The 23,512-nt window shown below is 42.0% G+C and overlaps 2 protein-coding genes across 2 annotated transcripts in view; both read left to right on the forward strand.

Annotated features, from left to right (window-relative positions):
• Window positions 1-23,512, forward strand: part of LOC139445167 (receptor-type tyrosine-protein phosphatase epsilon-like) — a 187,023-nt gene that overhangs the window by 79,919 nt on the left and 83,592 nt on the right. The window lies entirely within an intron of this gene.
• LOC139446295 (protocadherin Fat 4-like) overlaps window positions 1-23,512 on the forward strand; it is a 43,554-nt gene that overhangs the window by 7,428 nt on the left and 12,614 nt on the right. Inside the window, exons 3-34 of the mRNA XM_071227644.1 lie at window positions 104-400; window positions 2,416-2,715; window positions 3,044-3,340; window positions 3,450-3,752; window positions 4,139-4,435; window positions 4,545-4,847; window positions 5,234-5,530; window positions 5,640-5,942; window positions 6,329-6,625; window positions 6,735-7,037; window positions 7,424-7,720; window positions 7,830-8,132; window positions 8,519-8,815; window positions 8,925-9,227; window positions 9,614-9,910; window positions 10,020-10,322; window positions 10,709-11,005; window positions 11,113-11,415; window positions 11,802-12,098; window positions 12,208-12,510; window positions 12,896-13,192; window positions 13,302-13,604; window positions 13,990-14,286; window positions 14,394-14,696; window positions 15,184-15,480; window positions 15,792-16,091; window positions 16,910-17,206; window positions 17,503-17,592; window positions 21,347-21,468; window positions 21,610-22,154; window positions 22,257-22,353; window positions 23,127-23,374. Coding sequence (XP_071083745.1) covers window positions 104-400; window positions 2,416-2,715; window positions 3,044-3,340; window positions 3,450-3,752; window positions 4,139-4,435; window positions 4,545-4,847; window positions 5,234-5,530; window positions 5,640-5,942; window positions 6,329-6,625; window positions 6,735-7,037; window positions 7,424-7,720; window positions 7,830-8,132; window positions 8,519-8,815; window positions 8,925-9,227; window positions 9,614-9,910; window positions 10,020-10,322; window positions 10,709-11,005; window positions 11,113-11,415; window positions 11,802-12,098; window positions 12,208-12,510; window positions 12,896-13,192; window positions 13,302-13,604; window positions 13,990-14,286; window positions 14,394-14,696; window positions 15,184-15,480; window positions 15,792-16,091; window positions 16,910-17,206; window positions 17,503-17,592; window positions 21,347-21,468; window positions 21,610-22,154; window positions 22,257-22,353; window positions 23,127-23,374 — 9,193 coding nt within the window. The remainder of the gene's footprint in view (window positions 1-103; window positions 401-2,415; window positions 2,716-3,043; window positions 3,341-3,449; window positions 3,753-4,138; window positions 4,436-4,544; window positions 4,848-5,233; window positions 5,531-5,639; window positions 5,943-6,328; window positions 6,626-6,734; window positions 7,038-7,423; window positions 7,721-7,829; window positions 8,133-8,518; window positions 8,816-8,924; window positions 9,228-9,613; window positions 9,911-10,019; window positions 10,323-10,708; window positions 11,006-11,112; window positions 11,416-11,801; window positions 12,099-12,207; window positions 12,511-12,895; window positions 13,193-13,301; window positions 13,605-13,989; window positions 14,287-14,393; window positions 14,697-15,183; window positions 15,481-15,791; window positions 16,092-16,909; window positions 17,207-17,502; window positions 17,593-21,346; window positions 21,469-21,609; window positions 22,155-22,256; window positions 22,354-23,126; window positions 23,375-23,512) is intronic.

Here is a 23,512-nt window from a genome sequence, read left to right on the forward strand (position 1 = left end):
ATAGTAAAACCAAGCGGTGCTTAACCTTTTTCCTACTGTATATATACATGGGAACAGTGACCATCGCAATAAATGAAGTTTATCCTTTCATTCATTCTTCAAGGGTGAACGATGGAACAAGCGACGTAGATGTGACCCTCACCTTTGATGTCACAGACGTTGACGAGAAACCAGAATTCACAAACGTTGCAACAGATGGCAGCACAACAGCTCCTATTGCAGAAAACTCTGCTGTTGGAATTTCCATTTTCACAGCCATGGCAACCGACCCTGAAGGAGCAAGTGTTACGTTTTCACTGGTCAGCCCGCCGGCAGTCTTCACCATCAGTACTGGGGGAGTGATGACAGTCAATGGGGCTTTGAACTTCGAGAACGTGCCGTCATATACAATCACAGTCCGGTAAATTTGATTACATAATATGTAGCCACAAACAGAACAAATAAAGAAATGTAATTTTTTTAGGTTAATTCATCACCATGCGTCGCCAGTAACCTGTAATAGCCATATTTCATATTATACATAGTATCATCCCATATGTATACCCGCGGGAAAAGTAACTGAGCTTCATATAAAGTGGTGTAAATGTTGTTCTTCAAAATAACAACATAATATTTGCTGATTCGGTCTAATCAATGTTTCATCACAATCAATTCATTGACAAAAGCCATACCTGGTTAAAGGAGACAGAGAGACACATCCTAAAAGAAGGGTGGTGTAACGATTACAACCCTGGTCATCTAATCTTTGGAGCTTCACTATACCTGGGTTGTCTAACCATGCAATGGTGGTTTCTCCTTGGCTCAATCCGTGTAGTCACTGACCCGAAAATCTGTAAATTCTACGGAACATTCCCGCTGTGATACAATGTGAGTGAGTGAGTGAGTGAGTTTGGTTTTACGCCGCTTTTAGCAATATTCCAGCAATATCACGGCGGGGGACACCAGAAATGGGCTTCACACATTGTACCCATGTCGGGAATCGAACCCGAGTCTTCGGCGTGACGAGCGAACGCTTTAACCACTAGGCTACCCGACCGCCCCGATACAATGTGAACATCTATATACCCTTCATGCGGAGATCCTGGGGAACATGTATCCTCTGTATTCTGCATACTGTATCCACAGAACATTGAAATGTCTATGTTGAATAATTGTTGACAACTTTATGCTAGTGATGTTAAGTGCTGCACAATATTTGTTGACAACCTTTTTACTCATGTACAAGAGCTAAGACAGATGAACAAACGATGTTAGTGTACAGGTTTTTTTTTTAAACTTTGAGTTCCCTTGTTGACAGTAAAATGGGTTGAACAAAATGCCTACTTTGTCTAACCAGCAACGCCACTCACCCATCGGTTGTGTAATTGCTTTTGTAAAAATTAGACGAAGCAGGTTGAATCCTGTGTAACAACTCTATTCACAATGTCTATATCGGATATGACCACAAATGGGGTTGATACAAGCGAGGCAGCATCGGCGCATTGAAGATGATTGAAAACAGCCTGGAGGATGTTGTTCCAAATATCAACAAACAATTGGATCAACTTTACCGACTGGTTTTGGTCCTGTCGTAGGGGTCGTTATGTTTCATCCCAGACATGTTCTATGGGGTAGAAGTCGGGAGACACAGCCAAGGCAGTACAGCAATGTTGTGCTGCATCCAAAATTATATCACAACACGTGCAGTGTGGGCGGACATCATCCTGCTGCACAAAGTGTGGACCATGATCACGAACGATGTCGTCCCGGTAGCGTACGCCGTTCAAATTGCCGCTGACAATAATGATTTGAGTTCTCCTATGAGTTGTTTAGTTGTGCCTGACAGTGACACGGAAGCAAAATTGGGCGTATCGCTGGACTTCAGGGCCGGAAGTTGTGTTTCCTCGACCGGCTGCCTACGGTTCTGCCACTAACTTGTCTCTACCCAGGAATTGTCCGCAGTTTGGAATCAATCCAGAAGATGCACCAAGCGAAAAGGTTGAGCCATTCCTGTTTGTAAAATACCCACGGCCTGTGGACCTTGGTTTTCAGCAACATGTGGCATTGGGAAAGCGTTAGGTATTGTTATACAAAAGTACTTTTGGAACACATGAACACGTCAACAATCAGTGTGTGCTGTTTCAAACATTCAAAAACAACGTGTGTGACTTTCATGCTCCTAACAAACACGTATACATTAAACTTGTGCGTCTTTCGTGAACATGCGCGTGCAAATTGTGAATCACGACTTTAAAGTCGAGGAGATGACTCCATGAATAATTATGCTTTCAAAGTTGTATTATTAATTTCAGAATAAATGTATATTTATTAAACTTTACATGTCGCACGGTATTTGATAACCATAAATGGTAAATCAAGAGTTTCAAATTATGACAAGGCTTATGTCAACGAGTTGTCGCATGTATTTACTTTCAGAGTTACTGATGGAACCAACACCAATGATCAAACAATGACAGTGTCTATCACAAATGTGGATGAGGCGCCCACCTTCACCAGTCCCGCTGCAGATGGCAGTACCAGGACCAACGTAGTCGAGAACTCTGTCACAGGAACATCCGTGTATACTGTGGTAGCTTCTGATCCCGAAGGGGCTACCTTGACCTTCAGCCTGGTGACACCTCCTGCTCAGTTCACAATCACCACCCTCGGCGAGATACAAGTAGCCACTGCCACCATCGACTTTGAAACACTAGCATACTATGCCTTGACAGTTAGGTTGGTAACCATCCTCATTATATCACATGTAATACTCACTGCTGAAAAATAGTGTCAGTTCAAGTAAAAGGGAATATCTAAATCTCTTCGTTTCTCTTTAAATTGTCTCTAGATAAAGATGGTTTGCGTTATCATAGGAAGGGTTATTGATACATTGTTGAAAATCAACTGTGGCCATTTCTGGATACTATATTCAGAAGATATGATCGACTTTACACAGGTGATCTATGACGTGGTGCTATGGACATAAACCAAGAAAAGCAGTGAGTTGCAATACAAAACATGGCTTAAGTATGAATATTTTCATTGCATTATTTTCACATTTCAGAATAACTGATGGAACAAATCCTGTTGATGTTGTCCTTAACGTCGATATTACCGACGTCAACGAATCACCAAGCTTCACAAATATTGCATCAGATGGCAGTACTAATGTCAATATAGCCGAGGACTCTGGGACAGGGACGTCTGTTTTATCTGTGGTAGCATCGGACCCGGAAGGAGATACACTGACAATAACTCTGGTGTCTGCCCCTACCGAGTTCACTCTCAATGCAGCAAACCAGATTCAGGTGAACGGAGCTCTGGACTTTGAAACTACACCGTCTTACACACTTACGGTCAGGTAAGAAATACGTTCTGCTACTTTCAATGTTATGATGCTAGTAGATAAGATTACGAAAATATATTGGATGGTATTGAGTATCCACCTTCTTCACTGTGCATACTTTCAGAGTAACAGACGGAACTAATGCAGATGTTGACCACACCATGACGGTGACCATCACCAATGTAGATGAGGCGCCCACCTTCACCAGTCCCGCTGCAGATGGCAGTACCAGGACCAACGTAGCCGAGAACTCTGTCACAGGAACATCCGTGTATGCTGTGGTAGCTTCTGATCCCGAAGGGGCTACCTTGACCTTCAGCCTGGTGACACCTCCTGCTCAGTTCACAATCACCACCCTCGGCGAGATACAAGTAGCCACTGCCACCATCGACTTTGAAACACTAGCATACTATGCCTTGACAGTTAGGTTGGTAACCATCCTCATTATATCACATGTAATACTCACTGCTGAAACAAAGGTGTTAGTTCAAGTAAAAGAGAATACCTAAATCTCTTCGTTTCTCTTTAAATTGTCTCTAGATAAAGATGGTTTGCGTTATCTAAGGAAGGGTTCCTTTACAATGTCAAATGTCACGTGAATGTTGTTATTCAATACACATTTCGACAACAATTGATACATTGTTGAAAATCAACTGTGGCCATTTCTGGATACTATATTCAGAAGATATGATCGACTTTACACATGTGATCTTTAACGTGGTGCTATGGACATCAGCAAAGAAAAGCAGTGAGTGTCAATGCAAAACATGCCTTATGTATGAATATTTTCATTGCATTATGTTCACCTTTCAGAATAACTGATGGAACAAATCCTGTTGATGTTGCCCTTAACGTCGATATTACCGACGTCAACGAATCACCAAGCTTCACAAATATTGCATCAGATGGCAGTACTAATGTCAATATAGCCGAGGACGCTGGGACCGGGACGTCTGTTTTATCTGTGGTAGCATTGGACCCGGAAGGAGATACACTGACAATAACTCTGGTGTCTGCCCCTACCGAGTTCACTATCAATGCAGCAAACCAGATTCAGGTGAACGGAGCTCTGGACTTTGAAACTACACCGTCTTACACACTTACGGTCAGGTAAGAAATACGTTCTGCTACTTTCAATGTTATGATGCTAGTAGATAAGATTACGAAAATATATTGGATGGTATTGAGTATCCACCTTCTTCACTGTGCATACTTTCAGAGTAACAGACGGAACTAATGCAGATGTTGACCACACCATGACGGTGACCATCACCAATGTAGATGAGGCGCCCACCTTCACCAGTCCCGCTGCAGATGGCAGTACCAGGACCAACGTAGCCGAGAACTCTGTCACAGGAACATCCGTGTATGCTGTGGTAGCTTCTGATCCCGAAGGGGCTACCTTGACCTTCAGCCTGGTGACACCTCCTGCTCAGTTCACCATCACCACCCTCGGCGAGATACAAGTAGCCACTGCCACCATCGACTTTGAAACACTAGCATACTATGCCTTGACAGTTAGGTTGGTAACCATCCTCATTATATCACATGTAATACTCACTGCTGAAACAAAGGTGTTAGTTCAAGTAAAAGAGAATACCTAAATCTCTTCGTTTCTCTTTAAATTGTCTCTAGATAAAGATGGTTTGCGTTATCATAGGAAGGGTTCCTTTACAATGTCAAATGTCACGTGAATGTTGTTATTCAATACACATTTCGACAACAATTGATACATTGTTGAAAATCAACTGTGGCCATTTCTGGATACTATATTCAGAAGATATGATCGACTTTACACATGTGATCTTTAACGTGGTGCTATGGACATCAGCAAAGAAAAGCAGTGAGTGTCAATGCAAAACATACCTTTTGTATGAATATTTTCATTGCATTATTTTCACATTTCAGAATAACTGATGGAACAAATCCTGTTGATGTTGTCCTTAACGTCGATATTACCGACGTCAACGAATCACCAAGCTTCACAAATATTGCAACAGATGGCAGTACTAATGTCAATATAGCCGAGGACTCTGGGACCGGGACGTCTGTTTTATCTGTGGTAGCATCGGACCCGGAAGGAGATACACTGACAATAACTCTGGTGTCTGCCCCTACCGAGTTCACTATCAATGCAGCAAACCAGATTCAGGTGAACGGAGCTCTGGACTTTGAAACTACACCGTCTTACACACTTACGTTCAGGTAAGAAATACGTTCTGCTACTTTCAATGTTATGATGCTAGTAGATAAGATTACGAAAATATATTGGATGGTATTGAGTATCCACCTTCTTCACTGTGCATACTTTCAGAGTAACAGACGGAACTAATGCAGATGTTGACCACACCATGACGGTGACCATCACCAATGTAGATGAGGCGCCCACCTTCACCAGTCCCGCTGCAGATGGCAGTACCAGGACCAACGTAGCCGAGAACTCTGTCACAGGAACATCCGTGTATGCTGTGGTAGCTTCTGATCCCGAAGGGGCTACCTTGACCTTCAGCCTGGTGACACCTCCTGCTCAGTTCACCATCACAACCCTCGGCGAGATACAAGTAGCCACTGCCACCATCGACTTTGAAACACTAGCATACTATGCCTTGACAGTTAGGTTGGTAACCATCCTCATTATATCACATGTAATACTCACTGCTGAAACAAAGGTGTTAGTTCAAGTAAAAGAGAATACCTAAATCTCTTCGTTTCTCTTTAAATTGTCTCTAGATAAAGATGGTTTGCGTTATCATAGGAAGGGTTCCTTTACAATGTCAAATGTCACGTGAATGTTGTTATTCAATACACATTTCGACAACAATTGATACATTGTTGAAAATCAACTGTGGCCATTTCTGGATACTATATTCAGAAGATATGATCGACTTTACACATGTGATCTTTAACGTGGTGCTATGGACATCAGCAAAGAAAAGCAGTGAGTGTCAATGCAAAACATGCCTTATGTATGAATATTTTCATTGCATTATGTTCACCTTTCAGAATAACTGATGGAACAAATCCTGTTGATGTTGTCCTTAACGTCGATATTACCGACGTCAACGAATCACCAAGCTTCACAAATATTGCATCAGATGGCAGTACTAATGTCAATATAGCCGAGGACGCTGGGACCGGGACGTCTGTTTTATCTGTGGTAGCATTGGACCCGGAAGGAGATACACTGACAATAACTCTGGTGTCTGCCCCTACCGAGTTCACTCTCAATGCAGCAAACCAGATTCAGGTGAACGGAGCTCTGGACTTTGAAACTACACCGTCTCACACACTTACGGTCAGGTAAGAAATACGTTCTGCTACTTTCAATGTTATGATGCTAGTAGATACGATTACGAAAATATATTGGATGGTATTGAGTATCCACCTTCTTCACTGTGCATACTTTCAGAGTAACAGACGGAACTAATGCAGATGTTGACCACACCATGACGGTGACCATCACCAATGTAGATGAGGCGCCCACCTTCACCAGTCCCGCTGCAGATGGCAGTACCAGGACCAACGTAGCCGAGAACTCTGTCACAGGAACATCCGTGTATGCTGTGGTAGCTTCTGATCCCGAAGGGGCTACCTTGACCTTTAGCCTGGTGACACCTCCTGCTCAGTTCACCATCACCACCCTCGGCGAGATACAAGTAGCCACTGCCACCATCGACTTTGAAACACTAGCATACTATGCCTTGACAGTTAGGTTGGTAACCATCCTCATTATATCACATGTAATACTCACTGCTGAAACAAAGGTGTTAGTTCAAGTAAAAGAGAATACCTAAATCTCTTCGTTTCTCTTTAAATTGTCTCTAGATAAAGATGGTTTGCGTTATCATAGGAAGGGTTCCTTTACAATGTCAAATGTCACGTGAATGTTGTTATTCCATACACATTTCGACAACAATTGATACATTGTTGAAAGTTAACTGTGGCCATTTCTGGATACTATATTCAGAAGATATGATCGACTTTACACATGTGATCTTTAACGTGGTGCTATGGACATCAGCAAAGAAAAGCAGTGAGTGTCAATGCAAAACATACCTTTTGTATGAATATTTTCATTGCATTATTTTCACATTTCAGAATAACTGATGGAACAAATCCTGTTGATGTTGTCCTTAACGTCGATATTACCGACGTCAACGAATCACCAAGCTTCACAAATATTGCATCAGATGGCAGTACTAATGTCAATATAGCCGAGGACGCTGGGACCGGGACGTCTGTTTTATCTGTGGTAGCATTGGACCCGGAAGGAGATACACTGACAATAACTCTGGTGTCTGCCCCTACCGAGTTCACTATCAATGCAGCAAACCAGATTCAGGTGAACGGAGCTCTGGACTTTGAAACTACACCGTCTCACACACTTACGGTCAGGTAAGAAATACGTTCTGCTACTTTCAATGTTATGATGCTAGTAGATACGATTACGAAAATATATTGGATGGTATTGAGTATCCACCTTCTTCACTGTGCATACTTTCAGAGTAACAGACGGAACTAATGCAGATGTTGACCACACCATGACGGTGACCATCACCAATGTAGATGAGGCGCCCACCTTCACCAGTCCCGCTGCAGATGGCAGTACCAGGACCAACGTAGCCGAGAACTCTGTCACAGGAACATCCGTGTATGCTGTGGTAGCTTCTGATCCCGAAGGGGCTACCTTGACCTTTAGCCTGGTGACACCTCCTGCTCAGTTCACCATCACCACCCTCGGCGAGATACAAGTAGCCACTGCCACCATCGACTTTGAAACACTAGCATACTATGCCTTGACAGTTAGGTTGGTAACCATCCTCATTATATCACATGTAATACTCACTGCTGAAACAAAGGTGTTAGTTCAAGTAAAAGAGAATACCTAAATCTCTTCGTTTCTCTTTAAATTGTCTCTAGATAAAGATGGTTTGCGTTATCATAGGAAGGGTTCCTTTACAATGTCAAATGTCACGTGAATGTTGTTATTCCATACACATTTCGACAACAATTGATACATTGTTGAAAGTTAACTGTGGCCATTTCTGGATACTATATTCAGAAGATATGATCGACTTTACACATGTGATCTTTAACGTGGTGCTATGGACATCAGCAAAGAAAAGCAGTGAGTGTCAATGCAAAACATACCTTTTGTATGAATATTTTCATTGCATTATTTTCACATTTCAGAATAACTGATGGAACAAATCCTGTTGATGTTGTCCTTAACGTCGATATTACCGACGTCAACGAATCACCAAGCTTCACAAATATTGCAACAGATGGCAGTACTAATGTCAATATAGCCGAGGACTCTGGGACAGGGACGTCTGTTTTATCTGTGGTAGCATTGGACCCGGAAGGAGATACACTGACAATAACTCTGGTGTCTGCCCCTACCGAGTTCACTATCAATGCAGCAAACCAGATTCAGGTGAACGGAGCTCTGGACTTTGAAACTACACCGTCTTACACACTTACGGTCAGGTAAGAAATACGTTCTGCTACTTTCAATGTTATGATGCTAGTAGATAAGATTACGAAAATATATTGGATGGTATTGAGTATCCACCTTCTTCACTGTGCATACTTTCAGAGTAACAGACGGAACAAATGCAGATGTTGACCACACCATGACGGTGACCATCACCAATGTAGATGAGGCGCCCACCTTCACCAGTCCCGCTGCAGATGGCAGTACCAGGACCAACGTAGCCGAGAACTCTGTCACAGGAACATCCGTGTATGCTGTGGTAGCTTCTGATCCCGAAGGGGCTACCTTGACCTTCAGCCTGGTGACACCTCCTGCTCAGTTCACCATCACAACCCTCGGCGAGATACAAGTAGCCACTGCCACCATCGACTTTGAAACACTAGCATACTATGCCTTGACAGTTAGGTTGGTAACCATCCTCATTATATCACATGTAATACTCACTGCTGAAACAAAGGTGTTAGTTCAAGTAAAAGAGAATACCTAAATCTCTTCGTTTCTCTTTAAATTGTCTCTAGATAAAGATGGTTTGCGTTATCATAGGAAGGGTTCCTTTACAATGTCAAATGTCACGTGAATGTTGTTATTCCATACACATTTCGACAACAATTGATACATTGTTGAAAGTTAACTGTGGCCATTTCTGGATACTATATTCAGAAGATATGATCGACTTTACACATGTGATCTCTAACGTGGTGCTATGGACATCAGCAAAGAAAAGCAGTGAGTGTCAATGCAAAACATACCTTTTGTATGAATATTTTCATTGCATTATTTTCACATTTCAGAATAACTGATGGAACAAATCCTGTTGATGTTGTCCTTAACGTCGATATTACCGACGTCAACGAATCACCAAGCTTCACAAATATTGCAACAGATGGCAGTACTAATGTCAATATAGCCGAGGACTCTGGGACAGGGACGTCTGTTTTATCTGTGGTAGCATTGGACCCGGAAGGAGATACACTGACAATAACTCTGGTGTCTGCCCCTACCGAGTTCACTATAAATGCAGCAAACCAGATTCAGGTGAACGGAGCTCTGGACTTTGAAACTACACCGTCTTACACACTTACGGTCAGGTAAGAAATACGTTCTGCTACTTTCAATGTTATGATGCTAGTAGATAAGATTACGAAAATATATTGGATGGTATTGAGTATCCACCTTCTTCACTGTGCATACTTTCAGAGTAACAGACGGAACAAATGCAGATGTTGACCACACCATGACGGTGACAATCACCAATGTAGATGAGGCGCCCACCTTCACCAGTCCCGCTGCAGATGGCAGTACCAGGACCAACGTAGCCGAGAACTCTGTCACAGGAACATCCGTGTATGCTGTGGTAGCTTCTGATCCCGAAGGGGCTACCTTGACCTTCAGCCTGGTGACACCTCCTGCTCAGTTCACCATCACCACCCTCGGCGAGATACAAGTAGCCACTGCCACCATCGACTTTGAAACACTAGCATACTATGCCTTGACAGTTAGGTTGGTAACCATCCTCATTATATCACATGTAATACTCACTGCTGAAACAAAGGTGTTAGTTCAAGTAAAAGAGAATACCTAAATCTCTTCGTTTCTCTTTAAATTGTCTCTAGATAAAGATGGTTTGCGTTATCATAGGAAGGGTTCCTTTACAATGTCAAATGTCACGTGAATGTTGTTATTCCATACACATTTCGACATCAATCGATACGTTGTTGAAAATCAACTGTGGCCATTTCCGGATCCTATATTCAGGAGATGCGATCGACTTTACATATGTGATCTATGACGTGGTGGTATAGACATCAGCCAAGAAAAGCAGTGGGTTGCAATACAAAACATGCCTAAAGTATGAATATTTTCATTGCATTATGTTCACCTTTCAGAATAACTGATGGAACAAATCCTGTTGATGTTGTCCTTAACATCGATATTACCGACGTCAACGAATCACCAAGCTTCACAAATATTGCATCAGATGGCAGTACTAATGTCAATATAGCCGAGGACTCTGGGACCGGGACGTCTGTTTTATCTGTGGTAGCATCGGACCCGGAAGGAGATACACTGACAATAACTCTGGTGTCTGCCCCTACCGAGTTCACTATCAATGCAGCAAACCAGATTCAGGTGAACGGAGCTCTGGACTTTGAAACTACACCGTCTTACACACTTACGGTCAGGTAAGAAATACGTTCTGCTACTTTCAATGCCATGATGCTAGTAGATAAGATTACGAAAATATTGAATGGTATTGAGTATCCACCTTCTTTGCTATGTTTTCCTTCAGAGTAACAGACGGAACAAATGCAGATGTTGACCACACCATGTCGGTGACCATCACCAACGTAGATGAGGCGCCCACCTTCACCAGTCCCGCTGCAGATGGCAGTACCAGGACCAACGTAGCCGAGAACTCTGTCACAGGAACATCCGTGTTTGCTGTGGTAGCTTCTGATCCCGAAGGGGCTACCTTGACCTTCAGCCTGGTGACACCTCCTGCTCAGTTCACCATCACAACCCTCGGCGAGATACAAGTAGCCACTGCCACCATCGACTTTGAAACACTAGCATACTATGCCTTGACAGTTAGGTTGGTAACCATCCTCATTATATCACATGTAATACTCACTGCTGAAACAAAGGTGTTAGTTCAAGTAAAAGAGAATACCTAAATCTCTTCGTTTCTCTTTAAATTGTCTCTAGATAAAGATGGTTTGCGTTATCATAGGAAGGGTTCCTTTACAATGTCAAATGTCACGTGAATGTTGTTATTCAGTACACATTTCGACAACAATTGATACGTTGTTGAAAATCAACTGTGGCCATTTCCGGATCCTATATTCAGAAGATATGATCGACTTTACACAGGTGATCTATGACGTGGTGCTATGGACATAAGCCAAGAAAAGCAGTGAGTGTCAATGCAAAACATGCCTTATGTATGCATTTTTTCATTGCATTATGTTCACCTTTCAGAATAACTGATGGAACAAATCCTGTTGATGTTGTCCTTAACGTCGATATTACCGACGTCAACGAATCACCAAGCTTCACAAATATTGCATCAGATGGCAGTACTAATGTCAATATAGCCGAGGACTCTGGGACCGGGACGTCTGTTTTATCTGTGGTGGCATCGGACCCGGAAGGAGATACACTGACAATAACTCTGGTGTCTGCCCCTACCGAGTTCACTATCAATGCAGCAAACCAGATTCAGGTGAACGGAGCTCTGGACTTTGAAACTACACCGTCTTACACACTTACGGTCAGGTAAGAAATACGTTCTGCTACTTTCAATGTTATGATGCTAGTAGATAAGATTACGAATCTATATTGGATGGTATTGAGTATCCACCTTCTTCACTGTGTATACTTTCAGAGTAACAGACGGAACAAATGCAGATGTTGACCACACCATGACGGTGACCATCACCAATGTAGATGAGGCGCCCACCTTCACCAGTCCCGCTGCAGATGGCAGTACCAGGACCAACGTAGCCGAGAACTCTGTCACAGGAACATCCGTGTATGCTGTGGTAGCTTCTGATCCCGAAGGGGCTACCTTGACCTTCAGCCTGGTGACACCTCCTGCTCAGTTCACAATCACAACCCTCGGCGAGATACAAGTAGCCACTGCCACCATCGACTTTGAAACACTAGCATACTATGCCTTGACAGTTAGGTTGGTAACCATCCTCATTATATCACATGTAATACTCACTGCTGAAAAATAGTGTTAGTTCAAGTAAAAGAGAATACCTAAATCTCTTCGTTTCTCTTTAAATTGTCTCTAGATAAAGATGGTTTGCGTTATCATAGGAAGGGTTCCTTTACAATGTCAAATGTCACGTGAATGTTGTTATTCCATACACATTTCGACATCAATCGATACGTTGTTGAAAATCAACTGTGGCCATTTCCGGATCCTATATTCAGGAGATGTGATCGACTTTACACAGGTGATCTATGACGTGGTGCTATGGACATAAGCCAAGAAAAGCAGTGGGTTGCAATACAAAACATGGCTTAAGTATGCATTTTTTTATTGCATTATGTTCACCTTTCAGAATAACTGATGGAACAAATCCTGTTGATGTTGTCCTTAACGTCGATATTACCGACGTCAACGAATCACCAAGCTTCACAAATATTGCATCAGATGGCAGTACTAATGTCAATATAGCCGAGGACTCTGGGACAGGGACGTCTGTTTTATCTGTGGTAGCATTGGACCCGGAAGGAGATACACTGACAATAACTCTGGTGTCTGCCCCTACCGAGTTCACTATCAATGCAGCAAACCAGATTCAGGTGAACGGAGCTTTGGACTTTGAAACTACACCGTCTTACACACTTACGGTCAGGTAAGAAATACGTTCTGCTACTTTCAATGTTATGATGCTAGTAGATAAGATTACGAAAATATATTGGATGGTATTGAGTATCCACCTTCTTCACTGTGTATACTTTCAGAGTAACAGACGGAACAAATGCAGATGTTGACCACACCATGACGGTGACCATCACCAATGTAGATGAGGCGCCCACCTTCACCAGTCCCGCTGCAGATGGCAGTACCAGGACCAACGTAGCCGAGAACTCTGTCACAGGAACATCCGTGTATGCTGTGGTAGCTTCTGATCCCGAAGGGGCTACCTTGACCTTTAGCCTGGTGACACCTCCTGCTCAGTTCACCATCACCACCCTCGGCGAGATACAAGTAGCCACTGCCACCATCGACTTTGAAACACTAGCATACTATGCCTTGACAGTTAGGTTGGTAACCATCCTCATTATATCACATGTAATACTCACTGCTGAAAAATAGTGTTAGTTCAAGTAAAAGAGAATACCTAAATCTCTTCGTTTCTCTTTAAATTGTCTCTAGATAAAGATGGTTTGCGTTATCATAGGAAGGGTTCCTTTACAATGTCAAATGTCACGTGAATGTTGTTATTCCATACACATTTCGACATCAATCGATACGTTGTTGAAAATCAACTGTGGCCATTTCCGGATCCTATATTCAGGAGATGTGATCGACTTTACACAGGTGAACTATGACGTGGTGCTATGGACATAAGCCAAGAAAAGCAGTGGGTTGCAATACAAAACATGGCTTAAGTATGCATTTTTTTATTGCATTATGTTCACCTTTCAGAATAACTGATGGAACAAATCCTGTTGATGTTGTCCTTAACGTCGATATTACCGACGTCAACGAATCACCAAGCTTCACAAATATTGCAACAGATGGCAGTACTAATGTCAATATAGCCGAGGACTCTGGGACAGGGACGTCTGTTTTATCTGTGGTGGCATCGGACCCGGAAGGAGATACACTGACAATAACTCTGGTGTCTGCCCCTACCGAGTTCACTCTCAATGCAGCAAACCAGATTCAGGTGAACGGAGCTCTGGACTTTGAAACTACACCGTCTTACACACTTACGGTCAGGTAAGAAATACGTTCTGCTACTTTCAATGCCATGATGCTAGTAGATAAGATTACGAAAATATTGAATGGTATTGAGTATCCACCTTCTTTGCTATGTTTTCCTTCAGAGTAACAGACGGAACAAATGCAGATGTTGACCACACCATGACGGTGACCATCACCAATGTAGATGAGGCGCCCACCTTCACCAGTCCCGCTGCAGATGGCAGTACCAGGACCAACGTAGCCGAGAACTCTGTCACAGGAACATCCGTGTATGCTGTGGTAGCTTCTGATCCCGAAGGGGCTACCTTGACCTTCAGCCTGGTGACACCTCCTGCTCAGTTCACCATCACAACCCTCGGCGAGATACAAGTAGCCACTGCCACCATCGACTTTGAAACACTAGCATACTATGCCTTGACAGTCAGGTTGGTAACCATGTTCACAGTAACACATTTAATACTCAATGCCGAAAACAGTGTTAGTTAAAAGTGGAATACCTATATCTTTTCTTTTTTCCTTAGATTGTATCTAGATGTAGATGGTTTGCGTTATCATAGAAAGGTGTCCTTTTACAATGTCATATGTCACGTGAATGGTGTTAATCCATCCTTTCAACATCAATTGATAACACATACGTTATTGAAAATCCAATGAAAGCAGTTACGTTACCTACATGAAATAATTTGTTTATCAAAATGTTACATTGTTTTATAGACTTATTTCCTGTATTAGATACTAAAGTACAACAGTTACTATGGCCATTTCTGGATAATGCATTCAGAAGATGTGACCGACTTTACACATGTGATCTTTAACGTGGTGCTATGGACATAAGCCAAGAAAAGCAGTGAGTGTCAATGCAAAACATGCCTTATGTAAGAATATTTTCATTGCATTATGTTCACCTTTCAGAATAACTGATGGAACAAATCCTGTTGATGTTGTCCTTAACGTCGATATTACCGACGTCAACGAATCACCAAGCTTCACAAATATTGCATCAGATGGCAGTACTAACGTCAATATAGCCGAGGACTCTGGGACAGGGACGTCTGTTTTATCTGTGGTGGCATCGGACCCGGAAGGAGATACACTGACAATAACTCTGGTGTCTGCCCCTACCGAGTTCACTATCAATGCAGCAAACCAGATTCAGGTGAACGGAGCTCTGGACTTTGAAACTACACCGTCTTATACACTTACTGTAAGGTATGTATCAGCCAGATTCTAACAGGGATTTACATGGTTGAACTTTGAGACTGTATCGGATCACACAACAATGTTGCATGAAGTCGTAACTTGAACATGACAACACTTATTGTGATACCTCCTTGTCAGAATGATGAGATGTAATTGGTTCACGTGATCGTGATAAAATGCTATGTATCCCGACTTGGCGAAAAATATATTTCTCAACGGTAGAATAAATCCCTTATACCCCGACACGAATAAGACAGGCTGCTTAAAACTACCTGTGTTACTGCTAAAACATATAGTTTTCAACCATATGCATGCTTTAGGGTAACCGATGGAACGAACACACCTGTGGACCACACCATGACAGTGACTATTACTGATGTGAATGAAGCTCCAACCTTCACCAACCTTGCAACAGATGGAAGTACAAGAGCATCCGTAGCGGAAAATTCAGTGACAGGAACGTCCATATTTGCTGTTATTGCTAACGACCAGGAAGGAGATCCCTTAACAATATCGCTCGTGGCGCCTCCAGCTCAGTTTACAATCGTGTCCGGTGAGGTTCAGGCTGGAGCTACGACCACTGACTATGAAACGCAAACGGTTTTTGTATTGTCAGTCAGGTAAGGATGATTACTGAGTATTTCATTTCTATGTGAGTACACACAAGTTTAGTTGAGTTCCTTATTCAGGGTATTCCGAGTAAAACACGCTTACGTCCTGTTTGGATGGGGCGGTAAATCAATATATTTTTAAATGAGACCAGTTCAACGTGAATGAATATGGAAAATATTCGATTCTGAGATGTTTCAAATCACAATAACCACCTCTGATTGAAATACGTGATTTGACGGTCACATTTGTTTTTCTTAATCGGTTAGCATTTGAACAATTGAATCATGTGTATAATTATGGGTTATAAATTATTTTATATATCCGACTGTGTCATATTTGTTGCTTCAGAATGAGATTGTGACGTCATAATGTGATACGCCTTGCAAGAATTGCTTAATTGACTTCATGCTGGATACACATTCGCTCCTAGTTTAAATTAATTCCGTTTACATCTACAGGTAACCTTGCTCCACATTGAAAACATACCACGTTTTGCTTTTCTACAGCAGAGGCATACGGTCTTCATTTTGGGAAGGAAATCGATTGGTTGATGGTTGTTGAGTGTTAGTTCCAGTTGGAGATAGAAATACCAACATCATTCTATAATAAGAACAATGGCTATTTTAAAAAAACTGCGGTTATAACGAACTCAAAGGGACCACTAATTTTAGTTCGTAATAACCGTAGTTCGTTATAAGCATGTATACGGCATGTATACAAGAAATTGCCGGGACTAAAAATAAATTCGTTATATCAGTCAGTTCGTTATACGCGTGTTCGTTATAAACGTAGTGTACTGTATAGTTATATGCAAAATGTTTTTAAGGGTGACTGATGGTACATCAACTGTGGATGCTACACTCAACGTTGATATCCTGGACATCAATGAGCCGCCTGTTGTGTCAAACCTCGCGACAGATGGCAGCTCATCTGTTAATGTTGCTGAAGATGCTGGTGTAGGTGCCTCTGTGTTTGATGTCACAGCAACTGACCCAGAGGGCGCCACCTTGACCTTCAGCCTCCTCAGTGGACCGGCTGAATTTACGATAACTTCCACTGGACAGGTGCAAGTTAATGCAGCTCTGGATTTTGAGACCACCCCTTCATACACACTCAATGTCAGGTAGGTATCCCTCCTGCACATCACAAACATAAACTGATAGATATAGATCAGCGTCACAGTTGTTCAAGTACAAGCAGCTGCATTGATGATATTGTGTAATGGTGTGTGTTGTGTGTTACCAATAGGGCAAGACATGACTACCCTTTTCACGAACACCTGGTGTCATTACTGATTTGCAGTGGCCCATTCATACAGTTTTCACAGCTAATTTGCCCTTCACGCTAAATGGAATATGTGGATGATCGTCTGGACTGATGATTCTCTTGCATTGACACTTTATGGTATATTGTGCACAGGGTAAGCGATGGAACAAGTGATGTGGACCGTGTACTAACTGTAGGAATAACAGACGTGAACGAAGCTCCTACCTTCACGAACGTTGCGACTGATGGCAGCACGAGAACCTCCATTCCCGAAAACTCCGCCACTGGGACGTCCATCTTTACGTTGGCCGGTAGTGACCAGGAAGGCACTGCCGTCACATTCACACTGGTCAGCCCTCCCAGCGTCTTCTCCATCACCGGAGCAGAGATTCAGGTGGCGGGGGGACTCGACACAGAGACTACAGCAACATACGCGGTGACTGTAAGGTAGGAATACGCACAAAACTAGTACACCAATGGTATCCAATTAATATCACGGCGGAAGACACTGACAAAGGGTTTAACACATTTATGCATGTGTGATACATGACAACAATATATCCTGCTATCGCGATGTTAGTTTACGCACATTATTGTCTTAACACGAGCATGTGAAACACAAGGATTCAGCCTACCCATGTATTAGTAGAGTGGAGATGAAGGAAAAGCCTATGCTACCACTTTATACAACATAAGATTAAAGCACCTGCGGTTTGACATGCTTAACAACACAATCGTGAACTACGCATTTGCTTCCATTACATTGAATGTACATTATTTGTTTTTGCCATATTTCTTTGTTTGTTTGTTGTTAAAGGCCACACTCAGCTATGTCAGCTATATGAAGGCGGTCTGTAAATGATAGAGTCTGGACGACATAATCCAGTGATTGATATCATAAGCACCGATCCACGCAATTGACATACGATGACATGCATCAAGCAAGTCAACATCCATTTAATCGCCTCGTACGACAAACATACGTTCCTTTAGTTAGGGACTATATCCTCACCGGCAATCTTCAAGCGTTCCATGTTGCAGTTGTGAGAAGCTAGATGAAAAATGTTTGTCCAACATACCGCTTTAGAAGCTAGGGTTTGGAAATAATTAGTCCATACTGCGATGTGTCTTTTATATGTCATTATCCATGATGCTTAATGTTACAATATGTTTTTTCAGGATATCTGACGGAGTAAATTCTGTTGACTCCGTCTTGAATATTGACGTGACAAATGTGAATGAGGCTCCCGGTTTCACTAATATTGCAACTGACGGCAGCACGAGGATATTAATCATGGAAACAGCGAGCATTGGTACGTCTGTGCTCAGTGTAGGAGCACTTGATCCGGAAGGTGACGCTGTGACCTTGACCTTAGTGTCACCTCCTACAGAGTTCATCATAAATGCCGGGGGACAAATCCAAGTGAATGCTGCACTCAACTATGAAACAACGTCGACATACGTCCTTACGATACGGTAACATTTTACTGCCGCTTCAATGATCTTCTAACACATCACCTTTAGGCTGCAGTTTTGGTGCGGTGACATTATCTCATTGAAGCAGACACGTGTTCTACATTAAAGATGCTGTTAACAATTGATGAACTTGAAAGTTTTAGTTCATGTTTACGTGTGTTGTACTGTTGTAACTGACTCATGTCTATTACGTCAGTACTCTTTAGGGTTGGTGGGGTAGCCTAGTGGTTTAAACGTTCGCTCGCCACGACCCATGTTCGGCTCCCCACATGGGTACAATGTGTGAAGCCCATTTCCGGTGGCCCCGCCGTGATATTGCTGGAATATTACTAAAAGCGGCGTAAAACTTTACTCACTCACTAGTTATCTTTAAATATGAAACAAAAAAGACATGGTTATTCAATAGTGATGTATTTGCTACGGGTGTCCCGGGCGATATTATTTGTATCATATCAATAAGTATTTCAAAACAGGTCAGACTAGTAACGATTAAAAATGTTTGTAACTATTTGGTCAAATCCAATTTTCAGGCGCATACTTTCTTTTGCCTAGTATAAATCTGATTTACGTTTTAAGTCCATGTTAGATGTATTCCTATATTGCAGAGCAACTGATGGTACCCTGCAGACAGACATTCAGATGAGGGTGGACCTTGTCGATGTCAATGATGCTTCTCCGATCATCACAGGTCCACTAACTGCCCTACAGGATGAGGAGAAACCTGTAGGCACTATCGTGCCTTTCACATTCTCTGTGTCAGACCCGGATGCTGGTGATGTCCTCACGTATTCTTTGAGTGGTAAGTGACAGTACCGAATCACGATCATACAAACATGAGTCCATTGTACGATTCCGACTATACCATGAGCCTGATTTTATGAATCACTATCAAATAGTGATCATAGTGTCCGAGAAAGGGTTAGTATTTCCTGCTCAACCTGTGGCTTCCATCGTAAACACATCCAAAGGCATGTCAATTGTTCGCATGAGAAAATACAGGATCATATGGTAAAAGTCAAATAAAGTCATTAAACCAGACATTGCTTTTATCAATGGTGCGTCAAATTGGGGAAAGTTCTCTTATGTCGAAATAAACTTGTTGAAAGCTTTACTAAGGCTTTAAATAATTTAACGCTGATCGAATAACTTTTCAGCAAGAGTGATGTGATGCTTTTTGACATTTTCGTCAAAAGAGCCTCCTCGGTTGTATTTCAAACGTTCTGTAATGTAACCACTAAAGGCTGGATTCGCTGGAAAATTGCTCGACAAAAAGGGAAAATTGGCTGTTGCAAAGTTGTTGAAATTATTCCTCTGGTCAGACAGTCTTGTGGAGACTGTGAATCTCCATGCTTAGATCGAAATATGATGCGGATGAGGCAGTTTCCATGGACTCTTTTATTTGTCATTCAGGTAGCTAAATCAGTTGAATGGAATGGGCTATTTGAACGTTATTGAACGATATCAAATCATCAATATATATGAAGTGTATGTTAAACCTCAAAATCAAAACTCCCTTATTTCCATCCGAGCAGAAATTCCGATTCATACGCAAAAAGAAACAGACCAACAAGAAGGGGAGCACAATTTGTAACACTTTTCCTCTTATATCTAGGAATCCATGCTGCCAACTTCATCATGGACACCAGCTCAGGACAGGTGAAGCTGGCCCAGGTTCTTGACTATGATGTCAGTGGAGCAGTCATTACCTTCGACCAGTTGATGATGACAGTGACTGACTCGTCAGGGAACAATGCTGTAGCAACTCTGATCCTCACACTGAAAGATCTCAATGACAACGCCCCAATCTGTACCCAGACTGTATATACCGCTGATGTGACAGAAAACGCTCCACTCAGTAAGTGTAACCTAAATATATATGATGATAATTTATATCCCGTGATTGTAAAACCAAATCAGTGGTCACAGCACAATGGATTAAGCTGACCGTTCTTCTGAAACAGATTCTGACGTTGCGACAGTAGTGTGTACAGACGCGGATGCTTCATCGCCCAATGGAGATATTTCAGTAGTTATCACCGGTGGAGATGACGGTAATCCGGATGAGAAGTTCAGTGTTTCTGGTCAGAAGGTGGTCACTACTTTTATACCTCTGGACTTTGAGACCAAGGCCTCTTACAGTCTAAGATTGGAAGCAGTGGATGGTGGTACGATACCTCTTACTGGAACCACTACTGTCATTGTTAATGTGAGTGCTTTGCTTGTTTGTTTTGCTTTATACGGAAATGATATTCCCAGTATACGATGACAGCTTGAAAAAAAATATGGAATCTGGACATGACAAATTCGTCACCAAAATAATGTTAATGATAATAATCAGGAGCCATCTCGTCTGAAGGAACCTGTACTATTATTATTTTCAAAATGTTCTCAACATATATAATTGTGAAGTAATTTCACAGTTCTATTTGTGATACAACTTTATCTATTCTATGTTCAAGGTTCTACCAGAGAATGAAGGCACGCCTGCATGGGGAACCTTTGTGCCCGCATACGTATCTGGAACACCCTATCCAGTGTCAGAGAATGTCAACATTGGCACATCTGTTGTTACCATAGCAGCAACAGATTCAGATGCAGGGAATGATGGGACAATCACGTACACTCTGCTTTCAACAACTACTGGTGAGATCCTGCCTGTCTTGAACTATTGTGACATCAAGAGCATCTTTCAATAGCAAAATATTTATCTTTGACAGCTAAATCTCTTTTGTTCACATTGTCCATTTATTTTATACGTAACAATATGTCTTTTTGTCCATTTAGCTGGAGGGACCAGTGTGGCAGGGGTTTTCCACTTAGATTCCGTGTCTGGGAAAATCTCAACAATGGCGTCTCTCGACCGTGAATCAGTTGCATCCTATGATGTAACAGTGCGAGCATCTGATGGGGGAACACCTGCCAAGACAGTAGATCGAACATTCACCATCTCTGCAGAAGATTACAACGACAATGCACCTGTCTTTACATCAGCGCCATATTCCAACTCCCCTCTGGAAACTGCAACAACGACTGCAGGGACAACAATAGTAGCAGTAGCCGCAACAGATGCTGATGCAACTTCAACTTTGGCATATGCTATAGAGGTTGGAGATTCGACTAGATTCCAGTTTGGTGCATCTGGTCTTGAACTGAAGACTGCAATAAATCTTGATAGTCCGGACAATGACCCTGACTACTATGTCCTCAGAATCATCGTGACAGATGGTGGAACTCCAGAACTGACTGGAACGACTTCTGTTACGGTATCAATTGTGGCAGTTAATGACCACGATCCTGCATTTGCTGCTGGCTTCCCTTCAACTGTCCCGGTATGTAGTGGTTTTTTTCAAAATGTGATGCAATCGTGTATGATTATCTCATCAATTTATAACATAACTCGCTGAAAAATTGACTATGTCCTATGATTTCAGTTTGCTGAAGATACTGCAGTTGGAACCGTTATTGAAACAGTGGCTGCCACAGATCCTGATGCTGGCAGTGATGGACAAATCACGTATTCCATTACCAGTAAGTAAAAGAAATAACCGTTTTCATCAAAAATGATACTCTAATGGGTATTTGGCCAGTCAGTATAATGTCGGTGTAAAAGAAAATGTTCAAATGAAAAATAACATGTATACAACTTCCAGAGGGTGATTGGCCAATCATAGGTTACAAATCACAATAACCTCGTCTGATAGAAACAGCTGATAGAAAACCGCATCACAAATAAGCTAATAGACATAGAAAAATATGACGTTCTCAAATATTGAGAAGCAGAGTTGCCGTAACCACAATATTCAACGCATGTGTGGCAATACATTTTTGGCACAAAACAGGATAGAAAGATACAATTCCGACAATATCATGAACATGTGTTAATGAGTCAGTATTAAACTGTGATGATATTAGGTGTTTTTGAAAAAAAGGTGAGCACATCCTGCTCGACTGGGGGCACCCGTCACAAAGACATGCAAAAGCAAGTAAATTGTTCACCTGAAAAAAACACGGGAAAGACCATTGTCAGTGTTTCCTTAATTCAGTGCAACAACCCACTTAAAACGCCAACGGGTTCACGCTTATTTATGTCATGGTAGAATGGAAATAAACAGTGTGTTATCAGTGTAGGGCTGCATTATTACCTGTTGATTGAACCGCGCTAAATCAACATTTAAATTTTCACGTGGGTTCTGTTTCTAAGCTAGTTCTACACAGCAAACACAGTGTATGTTAATTCCAAAACACAGATATTTCATAACGATGTATTATTATACACCAGACATCACTCTTTTAATTTGCAGATGGGAATACCAACACCGATTTCAGCATAGATCCAACTTATGGTATCATCAAGTTACAAAACACGTTAAATTTTGAGACGACCCCTTCCTACACTCTGGAAGTGACTGCTAGTGATGGTGGAGGGACAGTGAGATCCGCCACAACAATAGTGACAGTCTCAGTCACCAACATCAACGACAACTTGCCGTCATGTCCTTCATATGCTGTGTACGTGACTGTACTTGAGAGCAGCAGTGTCAATGATGTGGTATGTATGACTTTAAAATGTTGTTCGACATATATGAGCGAGTGAGTAAAATTAAACGTCACATCGGCAATATTTCAGTTATATCGTGACGACTGCAGATATGAGCATAATGTATTAATTCAAGTATATGTATCAATT

The sequence above is a fragment of the Haliotis cracherodii genome, unplaced genomic scaffold, assembly GCF_022045235.1.
Source record: "Haliotis cracherodii isolate W230 unplaced genomic scaffold, xgHalCrac1.p SCAF_6, whole genome shotgun sequence".
In the NCBI taxonomy this organism is placed as follows: domain Eukaryota; kingdom Metazoa; phylum Mollusca; class Gastropoda; order Lepetellida; family Haliotidae; genus Haliotis; species Haliotis cracherodii.